The sequence below is a fragment of the Arachis hypogaea genome, chromosome 19 (genome assembly GCF_003086295.3).
Source record: "Arachis hypogaea cultivar Tifrunner chromosome 19, arahy.Tifrunner.gnm2.J5K5, whole genome shotgun sequence".
Lineage (NCBI taxonomy): Eukaryota > Viridiplantae > Streptophyta > Magnoliopsida > Fabales > Fabaceae > Arachis > Arachis hypogaea.
The window spans coordinates 154,002,711-154,021,529 of NC_092054.1; the positions used below are offsets into that span (position 1 = coordinate 154,002,711).

The 18,819-nt window shown below is 36.4% G+C and overlaps 2 protein-coding genes across 3 annotated transcripts; both read left to right on the plus strand.

Moving 5' to 3' along the window:
* Nucleotides 1-1,049: 1,049 nt before the first annotated feature.
* On the plus strand, nt 1,050-14,325 carry LOC112775210 (serine/threonine-protein kinase ATR). Of its 2 annotated transcripts, XM_072227382.1 has the most exons (14): nt 1,134-1,625; nt 1,721-2,040; nt 2,144-2,268; nt 2,480-2,624; nt 2,777-3,116; nt 3,323-3,355; nt 3,434-3,509; nt 4,002-4,317; nt 4,879-6,135; nt 6,516-9,891; nt 9,993-10,562; nt 11,080-11,703; nt 13,259-13,453; nt 13,656-14,325. In XM_072227382.1, exons 5-14 carry the CDS (start codon nt 3,072-3,074, stop codon nt 13,821-13,823), a joined length of 6,660 nt encoding a protein of 2,219 aa, XP_072083483.1. In that variant the 5' UTR covers nt 1,134-1,625; nt 1,721-2,040; nt 2,144-2,268; nt 2,480-2,624; nt 2,777-3,071; the 3' UTR covers nt 13,824-14,325. The 2 variants fall into 2 exon arrangements, with proteins under 2 accessions (XP_025674481.1, XP_072083483.1); XM_025818696.3 differs by having other exon boundaries at nt 1,050-1,625; nt 2,777-3,355.
* Nucleotides 14,326-14,543: 218 nt separating this feature from the next.
* LOC112775211 (uncharacterized) lies at nt 14,544-17,232 on the plus strand. The gene is made up of 6 exons (XM_025818702.3): nt 14,544-14,706; nt 14,900-14,980; nt 15,154-15,603; nt 15,698-15,790; nt 15,924-16,330; nt 16,416-17,232. Exons 1-6 carry the CDS (start codon nt 14,667-14,669, stop codon nt 17,073-17,075), a joined length of 1,731 nt encoding a protein of 576 aa, XP_025674487.1. The 5' UTR covers nt 14,544-14,666; the 3' UTR covers nt 17,076-17,232.
* The last annotated feature ends 1,587 nt before the right edge of the window (nt 17,233-18,819 follow it).

Below are 18,819 nucleotides of genomic sequence, written 5' to 3' on the forward strand. Positions count from 1 at the left end.
AAAAATATATACTTTACTCAAAAATAAATTAATTTGGTATTCATACAGCCGCTTTGCTTATGTGGGCCTTGGCGTGCTTCTTGTGTATTGAAGCTTTTTTCAGATAATAATCATTTTTTTTATAAATATACTAGAAATACGAGATGTCTTTGATAATTTTAGTTGTTAATTTTAATTAAAATATATATTATATATATTTTTTATAATTAAAATTAACGATTAAAATTATTAAAATAACAATATTTTTAAAATATTTAAAATTCTTTCAATAAAAAACATCTTTTATTAAGCACATGCCATTGTGATTTTTTTTATTTTTATGTTATTAAAAAATTATAAGATTGACAAGTTATGAGAGAGAAAAAATAAATTTAAAAAAATCATTTTCTAAAGTGGTTAAGAGAGGTTAGCATATAAATAATTTTACTATAGACATAATATATATTAATATACATTGTCATTGTTTGATTAATCATCTCACTTAATGAAATAAGATTTGATAGTGTTGTTATATTAAAAAAAAATAAAAATTAATAAAGCGATTGCATTAATTGAGAATGGATAGTTATATATTTCTTTTTTATAAGTTTAATTTTAATATATTTTTATTTTTTTATAAGGTTAATTTTGATTAACTGATATTATAAATTATTTTACATCGTCGTTTAATTATGTCTATTTTTTTAAGTGGGATTCGAATTTTAACACATATTTAAACAGACAGACAAGTGAAATAACTATTTGATCAACTAAGTTGGTTAAAAAGTTTTTTATTAACAATAGAGTGATAGACAACAATATGTTTGGGTAAAAGTATCAATTAAAAATTAAAAATTAAAAATCCAAGCCGTTCCAAGTTTTTGGATCTGGGCCGTTTTTCTACTAACCTAGGGTTGTTAATCGGTCCATAATATTGTGAAGCCCATTTTTATGGGCTTTTGTCAATAGGCTCAGGAAAAGAAAAACCGGGAAAAAGTAAAGCATCGAGTGTCCCAGCCCAAAATAACAAGCATGGAGTGAGTATAATGGGAAAGGGAGAGGGAAGGGAAGGGAAGGGAAGGGAGAATGTAAGAGAGAAAGATATTGAAAAGGAATTGACAGAACATTTTGGGAGGGAAAAATGAGAATGAAATGAAGTGAAGGCATTGCGAGAACGTAACAGTAATAATAGATGGCAAAGGCAAAGCTTTCGAGCTTAGTGCACGAGCTTCGAGAACGCATTGCGGCTTCTTCTTCAACTCCAACCACCACCACCACCACCACTAACAATAATGTAACTGCCTCAGACGACGACGCTTTGGAAGTCAGGTTTCGTAGCGTGCTCCCTAATCTTATCAACGCATACCTGCTCCCTTACTCCTCCGCCAATGAGAGAGAAGCCATCGCCGTCGTCAAGCTCGTCTCTCACACCGCCAAGTACTTCCCCGGCGTCTTCTTCCACGGCTCCGACTCTGCTTCCCTTCTCCCTATCCTCGCTCGCCTTCTCCCTTTCTTCTCCGATCCTCTCTTCCGCTCTCGTCATGCTGTCTTCTTCGAAGCTCTTGGATCTCTTCTCTCCTTGCTTCGTACCGGTGCTCGCGACGCTTTCCGCCACTTCTTCCTTGACGCCATGCTCGCCGTTCAAGGTAACTGCAATTCACAACTCTAGTGTTGAAAAAATTTAGTGTTAGGTAAGTGTTTTTTGTTGTGCTTGAAATCAATAAGCTCTTTGCGCTTGTAGATGTCGTACACGTGGCTTCCCTTTGCCATCAACATGATTGCAATGATGGATCATCAACTTCTAAGTTCACGATTAAGTGTTTCTGCGACTCGTTCTCAGGAATAGGAGATCTACCGGCAACGCTCAAACCGTTGGATGGTTATGGTTTATTGATTGACCTCAGTGGCCAAGCGAGGTGGCAGCCTTTTGCTACTTGGATTTTGAAGCTTATCAGTAAATGTATCACCAAAGGAACGCTTTATGTTGAAGGATTGATCGGCGTGTCGTTTGTTTCTGCTGCATGTTCGCTCTTATGCTATGGGGATTCTGATCTTCACATGGTATGTAATGAACGATTCATGGAAATTGGAGTTTAAGAGTTTCACACTTTCATTCAGTTTTACTGAAAAACTGTACCTGATTATTTATTTTTGATTTTGGAAGGCATGCTTTGACTTTGTACACATCCTTGGAACTGTTACAAACTATGATATCATTCCTTATTACAATTTAATCCTGTCAATATGTACTATCCTGAATGTGGACAAGGAGGGGCTTCCTGTATTCAGGTTTGAATATTTGATTACTTTATTATTATTTTTTTTAAAAAATTGGTTTCATATGATTGAGGTGTTTGTATATTATGGATGCCTCCTTCGGAAGTAATTTTCTTATAAAACCCTGCTTCCAATACATTTAGAAGATTGTCTTGAAAGGTTCTTTAAGTGAATAAATAAGGATGTTTCCTACTCCCTAAATTAAGATAAAGCTCCCTTGCAGAAACATGGCTTATGATTCTTCGATGGGTATTTGCCTCAATGCACTCTACTCTAGCTGCCCAGAAGATGTTGTCAAACTTACCGCTGCTGATTTAGTCAGTGTATTCCGCCGATCGTTGTCGAGAACCAAAAGCCAGGAACTTAAGGTTAACATTGAAACTAGCATTTCTTTGGAAAAGTTTTGTTAACTAGGGAGCTATTTGTTGGTTTTCATTGTTTGTTCCTACCCTTTTCAGGAAGTCTGATACATTTTAAGCTGTGAATTGCTCAACAGGTTCTAATAGTATTCCTTTTACAGGTTGCACTATGCAGTGCCTATGCTAGGATTGCGCGAGTTTGTCCTCCGCATATCTGGCAGCCAGAATATCTAATATCTGCACTTTATCAACTAGAAGACCTATTCCGGCCTCTAATAGATTGCTTTCAAGTAGCTCTATCTACACTTGGTCCACATCTTGTTGGGGGAGTCCAAGGAAATGATAACACTTTAACCACATTAGCATCCAATGATCAGTCAATTCAAAGCATGAGGCTTGGCCTAAAGAGGCCCATTGAGGACGTTCATAATCCAACAATCAAGCGGCAAAAAGTGAATGAGGAAATTGTTGCCAGTCTTGAGATGGAATGCAAATATAGTGGTATAGTTACTTGCCAAAGGGTAGAGGATTATGCTGATCATATGAATAAATCTCTTCTTTCATTTGTCCAATCATTAAATGCTCCTGCTGTTAGTGATGCTTTGCTGAGTTTGAGACCGATGGCCGCTTTATCTGCACTTAGCATGCTATGCATTACCTTTTCTATTTATCCAGAAACTGATATATATCTCAGAATTTTTCAGCAGATGCATACATGGCTTCCTTGGATAGTTGAACAGGTAGGAAGGCTGTAGCTGAAAATTCCTGGCATACAATTTGTTTCTCTTTCAGTGAACTAACTTTTTATGTTATTATAGGCTAAAGAAGGAAATTCAATTACCATAGATATCTCCACCTACCTGGAAGGAATTCACAGTATATTGCTTTCCCAAAGTAAGCTTTGTATCTTGCTGTCATTGGCACTGTCAATTACCTTGTACTTTCATAATAATAATAGTAATAGTAATAAACATTTTGTTATTTCTATTGGATGCATTGTTTTGCCTCTAATTTTATTTGGTGACTAGTACATATAAGGTTTGCTGTTGGGCCTTATTTGCCCAGCTTACGTGATATCACATGTCTTGAACAGAATATCATAATGTTTTGGGCAGCTTGTCGATTCAAGTAGTGTATTTTTTAATATGCATTTCTTGTCAAATGTTTAATTTCTCAATATATTGTTGCTGGTAGCATTCTAGATTCCTGGTAAATCCTCTCTTATTTCTTTTGTGTATTAAGTTGGAGCTGGGTGTTAGGTTTGTCTAGGAGTTTAAACAGATGAAAAGAAACCAAGTATGGTGATTTTTCTGGATTCATCCTTAAATTCACTTATACTCCATGTTTGAGGTATCTAATATTTCATGCTAATGTCTTCTCAATCAGGATCTGCTTTCAAGGAAAACAACAACTTATTGCAAGATAAGCGATACCGTGAAGACCTTTGTGTAGTGCTTAAACTTCCTTGGACTCATATGCTACCTGCTGTTGATAACCATTGCCCATGGAAAGCAAAATGCCTTTCTCTTCAAGTATTATCCAAGCTAGGCCCAAACTTGAGCAGCAGTGTTGTTCTTGAAGTTTTAGATATGGGTCTGCATGATGAAGCTGAAAAAGTAAGAACTGAAGCTGTCATTTCTATGCCAGTGATGCTTTTCTGGTCTACTCTTGATATATCATCTCCTGTCATTCAAAAGATTGAGTAAGTAACTAAGTAAATGTTTTTTGCGTACATGATTTAGATAATGTGTTTGGTCAGGCTTGTTATTTGGTTAGTTTCATTGTAGCTGTTTGTTTAACGTGAAGGCTCTCATCGACGAGATGTTGATATTTGAATTGCAGGAGGTAATTGAAAGAACATGTTTGCTATTTTTTTTTCCTTTCCTCCAAACTGTTGCTTCCTTTTTCTAGGATGGATTATGTCTGGAACAAGCATTTCTTTTTCCTTTTCTATCTTTCTTTCTTTTTTTTTCCCCATCATTTAAAATTCAAATGGCAAAATCTTGTTCTTTGAAGTGTGTTTCCCTTTTATACCTCATCTTTCATCAAGATTGTTTGATTAGAGGTTTTCTGTTTCCAAGGTTTTTCCTGTTCCAATATTATGACAACTCTCCTGTTCTTAAGCAGTTCTTTTGCCATTATGTATGTGTCAGTTAAATTTCCCATCACATTGATATATACATGGAGGAAAGTTGTATCTCTTTTAACAAATGATGCACAGACAAATCTTCTGTTTGTTACATTTTCCCTATCTGTTATGCAGGTACATAAGGAGAGATAATGAGAAGGTAAAGAAATTGGTTCCCATAACACTTGGTATGTTGTCATGCCTTTATGGATGCAGAGGAGCTACCTCTGGCTTACATACAGATGAATGCAAATTATTTCTGAATGTAAAAGATGGAAAACCATGTTGGTCGGTAGATTGTTTACTGCAAAATTTCAGATGCTCAAAATGTGACAGAAATTTTATTCGCAATCATGGTGAGCAGCATCCTCCAATTATTCACCAAGCTAATGTGCATGGAGCAAATGTAGATGTTAGTTTGGAATGTAATCTTATTCAACTTCAGTCTTTATTTTTTGAACTTCTGTTTGATGAGTCATCACATGATGTCCAAATTTCCTGCGTGAAAGTTATTCATCGCATCCTTGCACATGGATCTGCGGATAATCTGATTCAAACTAGATTTCAGTGGATAAAATGTGTAGAGTTTCTTTTAATTAGCAGGAGCAAGGAATTGAGAGAAGCATTTTGCAGTCAGATTAGTTCATTTGCAGACAATCTCATTTTGAGTTTGATTTTTCCTGGAGATGTTGACAAAAGCAAGGAGCAGAAATTCTTGGATACAATTCAACATGCCATGACAGTAGCAGAAAGTCCTCAGATATTAGAGACTCTAATGGAATGCATAGCGGAAATAATGTCTGCTGTTAATGTAGATAGCAAAATGTTCTTGTATTGTCTAATTTTGTTGGTTGATCGGCTAGATAGCATGCATGTGGCGGTAAGAATGAATGCATCAAGGTTAATACACAAGGCTTGCTATTTCCATCTGAAAGGAGGTCTGGAGCTAATTCTTTTAAAAGATGTTCATATTTGTACCGAACTGTATGATTATATCTCTGAGAGACTTGCGAGCCGTCCGGTTTTAGTGAAGGAGTTTGCGGAAGCTGTTTTTGGCATTGAGACTGAAGAACTTGTGAAGAAAATGGTCCCTTTTGTTCTCCCAAAGCTTGTGGTCTGTCATCAGGACAACAATCAAGCAGTTGACACCTTACATGAGTTGGCCAAGTGTTTGAACACTGATATGGTGCCACTTATAGTTAACTGGCTGCCAAAAGTGCTTGCATTTGCTCTTCATCAAGCAGATGACCAAAAGTTACTTGCTTCTGTGCAGTTTTACCATGCACAAACTGGTTCCAACAAGCAGGAAATATTTGCAGCTGCTTTACCTGCACTTCTAGATGAACTTATATGCTTTACAGATGGTGGTGATTCAGATGAGATAAATATAAGGTAAACTGAGTGTATCTCTGGAATTTGATATTCTATGGCATTATGGTTGAAACTTTCAAAACTGGACATTAATATTGATAACTCATATGAGCTTTCTCCCTAGATTTAGCTAATATTAAGGATCACATACTTTAGGTAATCAATTGTTTATATTCATTTTCTTTTATCATTGACTAGTTTGTAGAATGGTTTTGTTCCATGCTGCTGTTTATTAGAAACTATTGCAGTGAATCCCTACGTACTATGATACTCCTATAGCCATCTTTGAAAGGCAAACAAAGGGTTCATAATTTGATAGTGATAATGGAAGCAAACTATTGCTGATTAAGAGTACATGAGTTTTACTTGTCCTTTCTCATTCTTTTCTAATTTTTTTACAGATTAGCAAGAGTGCCTCAGATGATTAAAGGCATTGCTATTGTTCTCACTGGTGGAGATGATCTTCCAGGGTTTTTGAGGAATCATTTTGTTGGCCTCCTTAATAGTATAGACAGGAAGTTGCTCCATGCTGACGATTTTGTGCTTCGGAGACAAGCATTGAAGCGTATTGAGATGCTTATTAGAATGATGGGTTCTCATCTTAATACTTATGTACCAAAATTGATGGTTCTTCTGATGCATGCAATAGGTAATGAATCACTGCAAAAGGAGGGTCTGTCTGTCTTGCACTTTTTCATAAAACAATTGGCTGAAGTATCACCATCTAGCATTAAGCATATAATTTCTCAAGTTTTTGCCTCCCTTCTTCCGTTCTTGGAAAGAGACAAAGAAAATTCCTCCACACACTTGGACAAAGTGGTAGAAATTTTGAAAGAACTGAGTCTTAAGAACACGGCTATCCTAAAACAGCATATATGTGAGTTCCCCCCGTTACCCAGCATACCTGCTTTGAAGGAAGTGAACAAAGCGATTGAGGATGCACGTGGGTCATCAAATTTGAAGGATCAGTTGCGAGATGTAGTGGATGGTTTAAATCACGAGAACTTAAATGTGAGGTACATGGTAGCATGTGAGCTTTGCAAGCTTTTGAACTTGAGATGGAAGGATGTTACCGCTCTAATCACTGCTGAATCTGGTTCAGACTTGGATGTCTTGAGTTTGTTGATCACATCACTGTTAAGAGGATGTGCAGAAGAGTCAAGGACTGCAGTTGGGCAGCGGTTGAAGTTGGTTTGTGCTGATTGTCTCGGAGCCCTTGGTGCTGTTGACCCTGCTAAAGTAAAAAGCTTTTCATGTCAACGTTTCAAAATTCAATGTTCTGATGATGACCTCATATTTGAACTGATCCACAAACACCTAGCTCGGGCATTTAGATCAGCTCCTGATACTGTTATTCAAGACTCTGCCGCATTGGCTATACAAGAGTTACTAAAATTTGCTGGTTGTGAAGCATCGCTGGATGAGAATGCTCCAGCTTCCACATCACAGGAAAAGAAGGATGAGGATAATAGTAACAGTTTTACATCCAAAATTAAGAGATCCAATTGTAGTAATGTGATGAACAATAGAGGCCAAAAATTATGGGACCGGTTCTCTAATTATGTGAAAGAGATAATTGCCCCATGCTTAACATCTAGGTTTCAGCTTCCTAAAGTGCCCGAATCAACATCTGCTGGCCCAATTTACCGCCCTTCTATGTCATTTAGAAGATGGATATTCTTTTGGATTAGGAAACTGACTATGCATGCTACTGGATCTCGTGCAAGCATCTTTAATGCTTGTCGAGGTATTATACGCCATGATATGCAAACAGCAATATATTTGCTTCCATACTTAGTTCTTAATGCTGTCTGTCATGGAACACAGGAGGCACGGCACAGTATAACAGAAGAAATCCTTTCAGTTCTTGATGCAGCTGCATCAGAGAACAGTGGTGCTCCAGTTCATGGATACAGTGGTGGTCAAAGTGAAGTTTGTATTCAAGCTGTGTTTACTCTTCTTGATAATCTTGGACAATGGGTGGATGATGTTGAACAAGGGCTTGCACTTTCCCTTTCTAATTCATCAGCATCTAAGCAACAGAACTCAAAGGATCCAACTTCAAATTCCTTGACATATCAGGACCAACTCCTTGTACAGTGTAAATATGTTTCTGAGCTTCTCTCTGCAATTCCAAAGGTGACTCTTGCTAGTGCTTCTTTTAGGTGTCAGGCTTATGCAAGGTCCTTGATGTACTTTGAATCCTATGTGAGGGAAAAGTCAGGTGCTTTCAATCCTGCTGCTGAGAGGAGTGGCATCTTTCAGGACGAAGATGTTTCTCATCTTATGGAAATATACAGCTGTTTGGATGAACCAGATGGGTTGTTTGGCTTGTCCTGTTTAAGTAAATCTTTGAGGTTGCAAGATCAACTTCTAATAAACAAAAAAGCTGGTAACTGGGCTGATGTGTTGACTTCCTGTGAACAAGCTTTGCAGATGGAGCCAACCTCAGTTCAGAGGCATTCAGATGTCCTTAACTGTTTACTGAACATGTGCCATCTTCAGGCCATGGTCACTCATGTTGATGGTTTGATTTCTAGGATTCCTCAGTACAAGAAAGCATGGTCCATGCAAGGTGTGCAGGCAGCCTGGAGGCTTGGCAGGTGGGATTTGATGAATGAGTACCTTAGTGGAGCTGATGAAGAAGGTTTAGTTTGCAGCAGCTCTGAAAGTAATGCTTCATTTGACTTGGATGTTGCAAAGATTCTTCAAGCAATGATGAAGAGGGATCACTTCTCAGTTGCAGAGAAAATTGCTTTATCCAAGCAGTCATTAATTGCCCCTTTAGCTGCTGCAGGGATGGATTCTTACATGCGGGCATACCCATTCGTTGTAAAACTTCACTTTCTACGGGAGTTGGAGGACTTCCATTCTCTTTTAGGTGATGACTCTTTCTTAGAGAAATCATTTCATTTGGGTGATTTAGCTTTCTCCAAATTGGTTGAAAACTGGGATAATCGTATCAGATTTACACAATCTTCACTATGGGCTAGAGAGCCACTACTAGCTTTGAGGAGACTGGTTTTCAGTGCAAGCAGTCTTCGTCCTCAAGTTGGTAACTGCTGGCTTCAATATTCAAAGTTATGTCGCTTGGCTGGTCACTATGAAACAGCCAACAGAGCAATTTTAGAAGCCCAGGCCTGTGGTGCTCCTAACGTCCACATGGAAAATGCAAAACTTCTTTGGAGTACCCGGCGGTCAGATGGTGCCATTGCAGTATTACAGCAATCTCTCTTGAACATGCCCGTTGAAGTGTTAGGCTGTGCTGCTCTGTCATCTATTACTAGCCTTTCCCTAGTACCACTTAACCCAGCACCTATTGTCTGTGAAAGTCAATCTCCAAATGAGAACAGAGATATTGCGAAGACTCTCCTTTTGTACTCAAGGTGGATTCATTACACTGGCCAGAAACAGAAGGAAGATGTCATAAGTCTTTATACGAGGGTGAGGGAACTGCAGCCCAAATGGGAGAAAGGATACTTCTATATTGCTAAGTATTGTGATGAAGTGCTCGGTGATGCCCGGAAACGCCAGGAGGAGAATATTGAACTTGGTCCCAGACGAGTTTCTTCAAAGGCTGCTACTGTTGGTGGTGAAATGTCTTGGTGGTCCTATCTTCCTGATGTACTGTTATTCTACGCAAAAGGACTTCACAGGGGACACAAGAATCTATTTCAGGCACTTCCAAGGTTATTAACCCTGTGGTTTGACTTTGGAAGTATGTGTCAAAGAAGTGGTTCCTCAAACCTTAAAGATCTAAAGAGTATACATGGGAAGGTAGATAGGCAAAAAACTTTTCTTGTCTTCGTAGCTTGTAAATAGGAAAGACTTGCCCACTACTTTTACATTTGTGTTTTTTCCTTTCTTCTTTTTGATAGGTAATGAGTATTATGAGAGGATGCTTGAAGGATTTACCAACATACCATTGGTTGACGGTGCTACCTCAACTGGTTTCTAGAATTTGCCACCAGAATGAAGAAATTGTTCGACTGGTTAAACTTATTATTATCTCTGTTCTTCGTCAGTATCCACAGCAGGGCCTATGGATTATGGCTGCAGTTTCAAAATCTACTGTTCCTTCAAGGCGGGAAGCAGCAGCTGAAATCATACAAGGTGCACGTAAAGGTTTCAGCCTGGGAAGTAATGAGAACAGTTTGTTTGTTCAATTTGCGAGCCTTATTGATCATTTGATCAAGTTATGCTTTCATCCTGGTCAGCCAAGGGCAAGGACAATTAATCTCTCAACTGAATTTAGTGCTCTAAAGAGGATGATGCCTCTGGGGATCATTATGCCAATTCAACAATCTCTTACCGTTAATCTGCCAACAGTTGAGGGGAAGCCTGGTGATTCACTTATGCCAGATATCTTTGCTGCCACAGATCTTCCTACCATAGCAGGAATTTCAGATGAGGCTGAAATTCTTTCATCTCTTCAGCGACCTAAGAAAGTGAGTGGATTAGGGTGCATTTGATTTGCGTTTTCATTTTCACCTTTTTTTATAGAATTCTATGAAGGAAAAAGAGAAAATAGAAGGTACATAAAGAAAACAGAATTTTATTGTTTTCATGTTTTCTCTTTCCTTCACAAAATTCTGAAAACAGAAAACATTGGAAATGAAAATGTAAACCAGATGCACCCTTATTTTTCTTTATCAAATATAACTTCATTTATTTTCTCTCTGATTTCTGAGTTCATAGTTCACTTTGTCTGCATGCATGGTGTGATCCAGTACTGTTTTCTTTCTTCATCCTTCTTTCTTCCTTCTGTTTTTTATTCTTTTCTTTTCTTTGTTCTTTTCCTTTTTTATTTCCTCAGTTTCAGTTTGCACATACTTTCAGTTGACTAGGTATTGTTAATCAGTAGACACTGCTGCTTATTGTGATACATTAATTACATAACTTCTTTTCAGTTTCCACAGACATGTAGCATGCACTATCATCTTAATGAATCCCTATGTATTTCAGATCATTCTACTGGGCAGTGATGGCCTTGAACGTCCCTTTCTTTGCAAACCTAAGGATGATCTTCGCAAAGATGCCCGCATGATGGAGTTTACTGCAATGATTAATCGATTGCTATCCAAATATCCTGAAAGTCGACGAAGGAAGCTCTATATTCGTACTTTTGCTGTGATTCCTTTGACAGAGGACTGTGGTATGGTAGAGTGGGTGCCCCACACTCGTGGACTTCGACAAATTCTTCAAGACATATATATAACTTGTGGGAAGTATGACAGGCAGAAAACTAATGGTCATATTAAACGAATTTATGATCAATGCCAAGGTAAAATGCCAGAGGATGAGATGCTTAAGGGAAAAATCCTTCCGATGTTTCCTCCTGTTTTCCACAAATGGTTCTTGACTACATTTTCTGAGCCTGCTGCCTGGTTCAGGGCCCGTGTTGCTTATGCTCACACTACTGCAGTTTGGTCTATGGTCGGGCATATTGTGGGGCTGGGTGACCGGCATGGTGAAAACATTCTTTTTGACTCTACCAGTGGTGATTGTGTTCATGTTGATTTCAGTTGCTTATTTGACAGAGGCCTGCAGTTGGAGAAGCCTGAGCTTGTTCCTTTTCGGTTAACCCAGGTAAGAGAAACCCATGTTGGAAGTGGCAACAAATCCAACATGTTCTCTATGTCTTGATAACTTTTCTCTGATATCAATACCATCTATCTATCTATCTGTCTATCTAAAAGTTGATACTAGCTTTTTTTACATCGAGTTTAAGCCATGTTTTCTCCTATAATGATGCTATGTCAGCAACTTTGATTACTTGGCAAAACTTGGAAATCAACCAATCATCTTTTAGTAAAAGATTTTAAAAAATAAAAAAAAACTCTTATCTATTATTATTCAATTAAAACATAAAGTACTAATTAAATACAATAAACATACATTAAAAGTGCCGTATTAATAATAATTACAAAAATTTTCAATTACAAATGTTAAAATTCTACAACTTATAAATGTTAAGACTTAAGATTCTTACTACTACATTATTTAGTCTACTTATATATGTTACATAAGACTCTGTTAGGATTAGTGTTGGGCCTATAACCCAACTAGAGAATGAGAATTATACTATAAATGGGAATATGATGTAATAGTAAGAGCATACATGATGTAATTGAAAACTCTACTTTTTCTCTTTGGCCCTAGTCTTAGGGATTTCTATCCTACTCTCTGAATTTCTACCTAATTCTCTCTATTCCTTGATACAATATTCGTATCAGACTCTTACTATTCTTTTTTTTCTTAATCTCTCATTAACTGGCGAAAACTCCTCCAAGTAAGTTTAAATTTGCCACATTTCCTTACTAAATACATTTAAATATATCATGATTATAAAACTAATTCATAATTTTATATTATATTTTTGGTATTTTTCATTCTCATTCATTTTTTCTAACCCAAGTAAGTATAAATTTGGCACATCTCCTTACTAGATATATTCAAATATACCATGATTAGTCACAAAAAAAAAAAATATACCATGATTATAAAGTTAATATAATTTTATATTACATTTTTTGTGTTTTTCATTCTCATTCATTTTTTTCTAACTTTTTTTTTTAGTTATTTGTAAACCAAAGAACACCATATGAGAAGACAAAGTATGACAACTAAAACAAATGTAAAAATGGAAGCAACAAATGAAAACATAGCTTTGTACAACTCTAATATAAAAGGCCTATGTCTTTTTTAAAATTAAATAAATTTAAATTCTTAAAATAATAAACTGTATTTCAATTTGTATTACATTTTAGTTGAATAAGTATATGAAATTATATACAAATTATCAAATAAATGTTCTGCAAAAAATTTTTAATATAAAACAATTCAAATTTAATATTAGTTTATATATTATCTAATCAATCTCTAAATAATATAATACTTGTTAGAATTAACTATATAGTATAATTAATTTACCTCTCAGCTCATTGTGCGGGTCTCACTCTAGTTGGCAATAATAAGCCATACCTTCTCCAAATATATCTGGAATTATGTAGTCTGGAATATTTTTCATAACTAAATAAGAATTAAGAATTACTGAAGATAATATTATTTTAATGCTTGAGAAACTTAATTGCTTGCTGCTGATTATGTTTTGGTTCTTGTGAATTCTGCGATGAACATACAGAACATGATTGATGGTTTAGGTATCACTGGATATGAGGGAATCTTCTTGAGGGTTTGTGAAATTACACTTTCTGTATTGAGGACACACAGGGAGACTCTTATGAGCGTTCTTGAAACTTTCATCCATGATCCACTTGTGGAATGGACAAAATCTCACAAGTCCAGTGGAGTAGAAGTTCAGAATCCACATGCACAGGTTTGGTGTTCCACTCTATTTTTAGTATCAAGACAAATTTGAATATAGTAACCGTAGTACTGACTTTAAGTTCATTATTCATTCATTGGTAATAGTTCAGATCAAAAGAACATTAAAGAAAATTATCCAAGATATGATTATGGTTTGCAACAATAAAGCAATTTAAATTTTTATTATTTTATTCCTTCCGTGGATTTTACAGAGAGCCATTAGTAATATTGAAGCAAGGTTACAAGGGGTTGTGGTTGGTGTTGGAGCTGCACCTTCGTTGCCCCTTGCTGTAGAAGGTCAAGCCCGAAGACTGATTGCTGAAGCAGTATCTCACAAGAATCTTGGAAAGATGTACATATGGTGGATGCCATGGTTTTGAGGATCAGTTGAATTGAAAAGTTCTTACAATAGTTTAGACAGTTACAATACAACGTTGCTAATTAATCTAGAATTGAACCAGCAAGCTGAGGACGGATTTGTTCGAGGTCATCCTCTTTTGGTATAGTAGTTACAGGACTTTGAGACGCAGGAGATTCAACCTCATCCAGCTGCAAGTACTATGCCCATTTTGCTTAACCTGGCTAGATCCATCAGCTAGAAGGGTGCATCGCATTGGAAGTATAGATCCTCTGTTTTATTTCTTTGTATATAACTTCTCTCGGGGTAGTTATGGACCCATTCCTTATATATGAATGCATCAAATTACATGGTTCCATGTGATAATTTCATAGCATATGTACAGGTAAGTGTATAACAACTTGCATGGAGAAGGGAAAAAATGTAAAAAACAAGCTTCCAAGTTCCAACATACCATGCTTGACTATCAAGATCAAGCATGTAATATAATATACTTCCAAACTTGACTGACATTTAATCAAAAAGTAGTTGTTAGTAACAAGGATCACAGCACATCTTTTCAACTGTGGTTTGCCGACAATATTATTAAAGAATAAAGTTCCTTCGAACATCTCCTAAACTTGATCAACATTCAATAAAAAGTTCATCTTGTCGATGACAAGGATCACTTCTCAGCATCAGCATCTAATTAATGTGATACACTGGTTTTAACTTGCGACATTAAAATATATATTCTCAAACGTGGTTCACGAAAAGTTCATCTTTGTTTATTTAAATAGTATTGCTTTAGTTATTGTTCCTGACCACAATCTAATTTAGTGATTCACATTACCCTAAATAGAAGGAAGCATAATATAACAAAGATATGTCTGAATCCAGTGAAACCATCTCACCATCAGCTACAGGTAACTGAGATTGTGTATATGTATTATTTTATTAATGATATCACATTATCAAAATGCTCAAGTGGGTTAGTTACACTAACTTTTGGTCTAGTGAGTAGTATCATACCCTTATGGTTAGTTACGCACCAATTATATATATAGCTGAGTGAAAAACATTATTTATATATAATTTGTTCACTAAATGATGTAACAGATTGCAATAGGTTGGGTATCCAAGTAGAAGAAGCTGAGCATGCACAATTTCGAGATCTTTTTTCTTTGGGGCCAAAGGACAGTAAGTCTTGTTTTGTGTACCCATTTTTTGTTCTTCTATGATGTTATACTCTTTTACTATTTTCCGAACATATTTGATTAGACAACATAGCTTATGCAAATAAAATTAACAAGTCTAATGGATTTTTTACTTGACAAAAATTTAAAGATACCATTCAAATATGAACTGTTCAGGAGCCTATATACGCAAGGCAGTGACCTCAGGGAATTGGATTGAGGCTTCATCTTATGATCCAACTTATTGGGTACATACTCCCTTGACCATGAATGGGGACATACCTCTTCACATTGCTGTGAGCATGCAACACAGCAGTTTTGTTGAAAAGTTGGTGCAACTTATGAGCATGCAAGACATGGAAATTGTCAATGCAGATGGGAACACTGCCTTTTCTATGGCTGTCATTTCAGGAAACATGGAAATCACTACAATTCTACTTAACAAGAACCCGGGATTGGTTCGAATTCGAGGCCAAAAGGATCACATGTTGCCAATTCAATTGGCATGTAAAGCAAGTCACCCTCATATCGTTGAATTTTTATGTGCAAGAATTTCAATGGATACTCTACCCTCTCATCAAGACATTGTTTTGCTGTTTTTCTTGGCACTGAACGGAAACATTTACAGTAAGTTCAACATAATATCTGAATCTTAATTTATATACATTTCAAAAAGAACATTTGTTTATGTTGAAACTTACTTAATGGCCATACATCACAGCTGTGGCATTGAAATTGTTAGAGACATACAGGGAACTTACTACTACTACAAACGAGAAGGGACTAACTGCATTAGAAGTGTTAGCTCAAACATGTTAGTTCTCTCTATTTATACCTTTCTATACTTCATGGGTATTTTTTATTTCTTCTCCCCTTACTTGTATTCTTTGTAATTTGAAGAGTTATTCTTTATAATTTGTAATTAATTACATTGATTATGTTGTTAGCTATTGATCAGAAGGATAGCCCTGCTGGTTACCAAGAAATTCTGAATTTGCTGTTTAAGTTTATGGAAGAAGACTTTTCAAACTCTGAAGGAACTTCAAAAGCAATGTTTGATGCAGCAAAATCAGGAAACATATTAATTTTAAAGCTTATTTTGGAGTACAATCCAAATTTGTTGACAAAAATTAACGGTGATGGACAAAGCTTGCTTCACGTTGCAATTTTATATCGACAAGCAGCTATATATCGAATAATAAGAAGCAATGGTGCATACAAAGTTGCTAATATGCTACAAGTTGACAAAGAAGGAAACAATGTTCTTCACATGGCTGCCAAATTGGTACCTCGAGTCAAATTTGGATCATTGATAAATCAAGCTTCTATTCTTAGTGAAGAGCTCTGGTTTGAGGTGCACCCGCATTCCTTATTAAAGTTTAGACTTTTAGAGTGTAAATTAGGCTTGACAATCTATACTCTTTCATGTTTTCGAATAGGAAGTGGAGACGAGAGTTCCAGCATCATTGAAGACCATGCAAAACGGAGAAGGAGAAACGCCACAAGAATTATTCCATAAAGAACACCACACATTATGTGAAAGAGCTATATCTGAACTGAATGGAATGGCAAGTAATTTTCTGATTGTGGCAACTCTTATGACAACTTTAGGAATAACAGCAGGTCTCAGTGTTCCTGCTGCCATTGAGATTGAAGAAGGGAGTATTCATAAGAGGATATGGTACCATACTTTTCTGCTATCAATTTCTATTGGAATATGCTTGTCCAATGTTGGAATAGTTTTCTTCATTTCAGCCATACTACGTTCAATATGGAAGCAAAAAAGTGGTTACATAAGCTCAAGGCTAACAAGGATTACAATTGGGCATGTGCTGCTTTGTTTCGCTTTGGGAATAATGAGTACATTTTCCTGTGTATCTGCTGCTCTTTTATTCTATGGTTCATCCCCAAAATGGATAATCTATTTTGTTGCTGCACTTGCTGTTCTTCCAGTGATCTTATCTTATGTAATTTATAGTTTTAGTTGGCCTCTCTTAGGGCACTTAGTACTTGCATTTTGTGAGATACCTGCACTCAGGTTACTCTCAGTATTTGGGATTAAGTGGTCTCCTTTCTACGATGGTTTGTGGTTCATATAAAACTTAGGAGTGACTTAGCTTGATGTCATAAAGATTGATTTACTTTCTTGTTTGAGTGGAACAAATAAGGTGATGAGTTTGGAAAACTCCAATTTAAATTTGTGATGATCAAACATTATTAATACAATTAATTACAAAATTATTAATTTGATCTTTATGATTATGTTTACTAATTAATGATTTTGTTATACAGAATTTGATGCTGGCCGAATAGCAAGCTCAATAAGAATAAAAAAAATTCAGCATTGGTTATCAAAATGTTAAAAGATGTGACTGAATTGTTACTTTACTTGTTGGGTCAAATTTTAACTATTACCATTAGCCCAAAACAATTTTTGGTTTGAAACCAACTTGCTTGATCCGAAACCAAAGAGAGATGGAAGAAAGCTTTGCATGCTTAGTTCGGTCACTCACTTCCTCTCAATTTGATGGATTCCAAATTTAATTCAATTAACATTAAATGCATTGGAACCATGAGAGAGAAATGGCAATTGATTTGATTGCTGCCTTAATGATACACGCTACCTAAAGCAAAGGGAAGTAAATTAATTCATTTTAATTGATCAAATCCATTGAATGCTTTCCTTTTACTCTCTCTTCTCTCTCATCCATCTTCTTCATTCGGTCACTTCACAGAGAAAGCATGGAAGCTTTTGCAAGCTATCAGAGTAATGAAGAAGAAGCTAGAAGCAAGCTAAAGACCATTGTAATGATGACAAGAAAAAGAAAAAGAAAACAAAAAGTATGTTATGGCTGAGATTTTCATCACAAATGGTAAGATTTGGTGAAGAGATCTCATGCTCTCCATACCAAAAATGAAAGAAGATCTCGGTCAGAGGAAAAAGATCCTTAAGGGATGGCTTGTCTCAGCTTTTGATCAACCACCACAGGAGGTAGCTACAGTAGCTATGTGATGGAGGATGCAAAAGTTTGAGCAGAAGAAGCTGTCATCATCAAGAACTCATCAAGGGCTAGGGATCGTTCTTGGAGTGCAAGTCAAGATGGATGGTTCGGATTGGTGAAGCTTGGTGTAAAGGGAAGACACAGAGGTAATTGCATGTTGGGTTTTACATTCAGTTTCCTCTCCTCTCTCTCTGGCCGAACCGCTTTGCATGAAGAAGAAGAAGTTGGCTCGGTTCAAGAACTTCAATCTTGGAGGCTTCCCCTTCTATAAATAAGGGAGAACAACCAATACTTGAAGTAAGGAAAAGAGTAAGCACATAGTTCGTATAGCTACCCAAGCTAACAGAAGTTCTTCTCCTTCAATGTTTTCTATTTTGTAATTTTCTATTTAATTTTGTCTGTCTTGAGTCTCATGAAAAAAGACAAACAGTGAGGTTTGTATGAAAAAGTCATAGAGTGGAAAAAGGCAGAGAGTGCAAAATTAAAAGAAAAAAGTCATAGATGTCCTTAGAGTTTCTTTGTACATCTGTGTTGTGTTTCATGATTCTGTGGGAATCTCCTTGCAAGTTGGGTTAGCACTTAGTAGTTAAAAGCTTGGCAGTGACCAAGTCAAGTTCAGGATTGGGGTTTAGATTCTGGACTTGTCCCGGATAGGAAAGTAGTTCCTAGGGAGAATTGGTGTATGTAATCATGAAGATTATAATGAAATTTCATCATTGTTGTGATGGAGACTGGATGTAGACTACATTGCACTTGGCAGCTGAACCAGGATATATCGTGGTGTGATTCTCTCTCTTTCTTCTACTCCATTTCTGTTTCTGCTGCATAGGAGATAAAATCG

Coding starts and splice junctions, on each gene's coding strand:
- LOC112775210 (XM_025818696.3), top strand. CDS start 1,172: ATGGCAAAGGCAAAGCTTTCGAGCTTAGTGCACGAGCTTCGAGAACGC. Junction 1,626..1,720: donor CGCCATGCTCGCCGTTCAAG/GTAACTGCAATT, acceptor TTGCGCTTGTAG/ATGTCGTACACGTGGCTTCC. Junction 6,136..6,515: donor TCAGATGAGATAAATATAAG/GTAAACTGAGTG, acceptor ATTTTTTTACAG/ATTAGCAAGAGTGCCTCAGA.
- LOC112775211 (XM_025818702.3), top strand. CDS start 14,667: ATGTCTGAATCCAGTGAAACCATCTCACCATCAGCTACAG. Junction 15,604..15,697: donor ACTGAACGGAAACATTTACA/GTAAGTTCAACA, acceptor CATACATCACAG/CTGTGGCATTGAAATTGTTA. Junction 16,331..16,415: donor GTGAAGAGCTCTGGTTTGAG/GTGCACCCGCAT, acceptor GTTTTCGAATAG/GAAGTGGAGACGAGAGTTCC.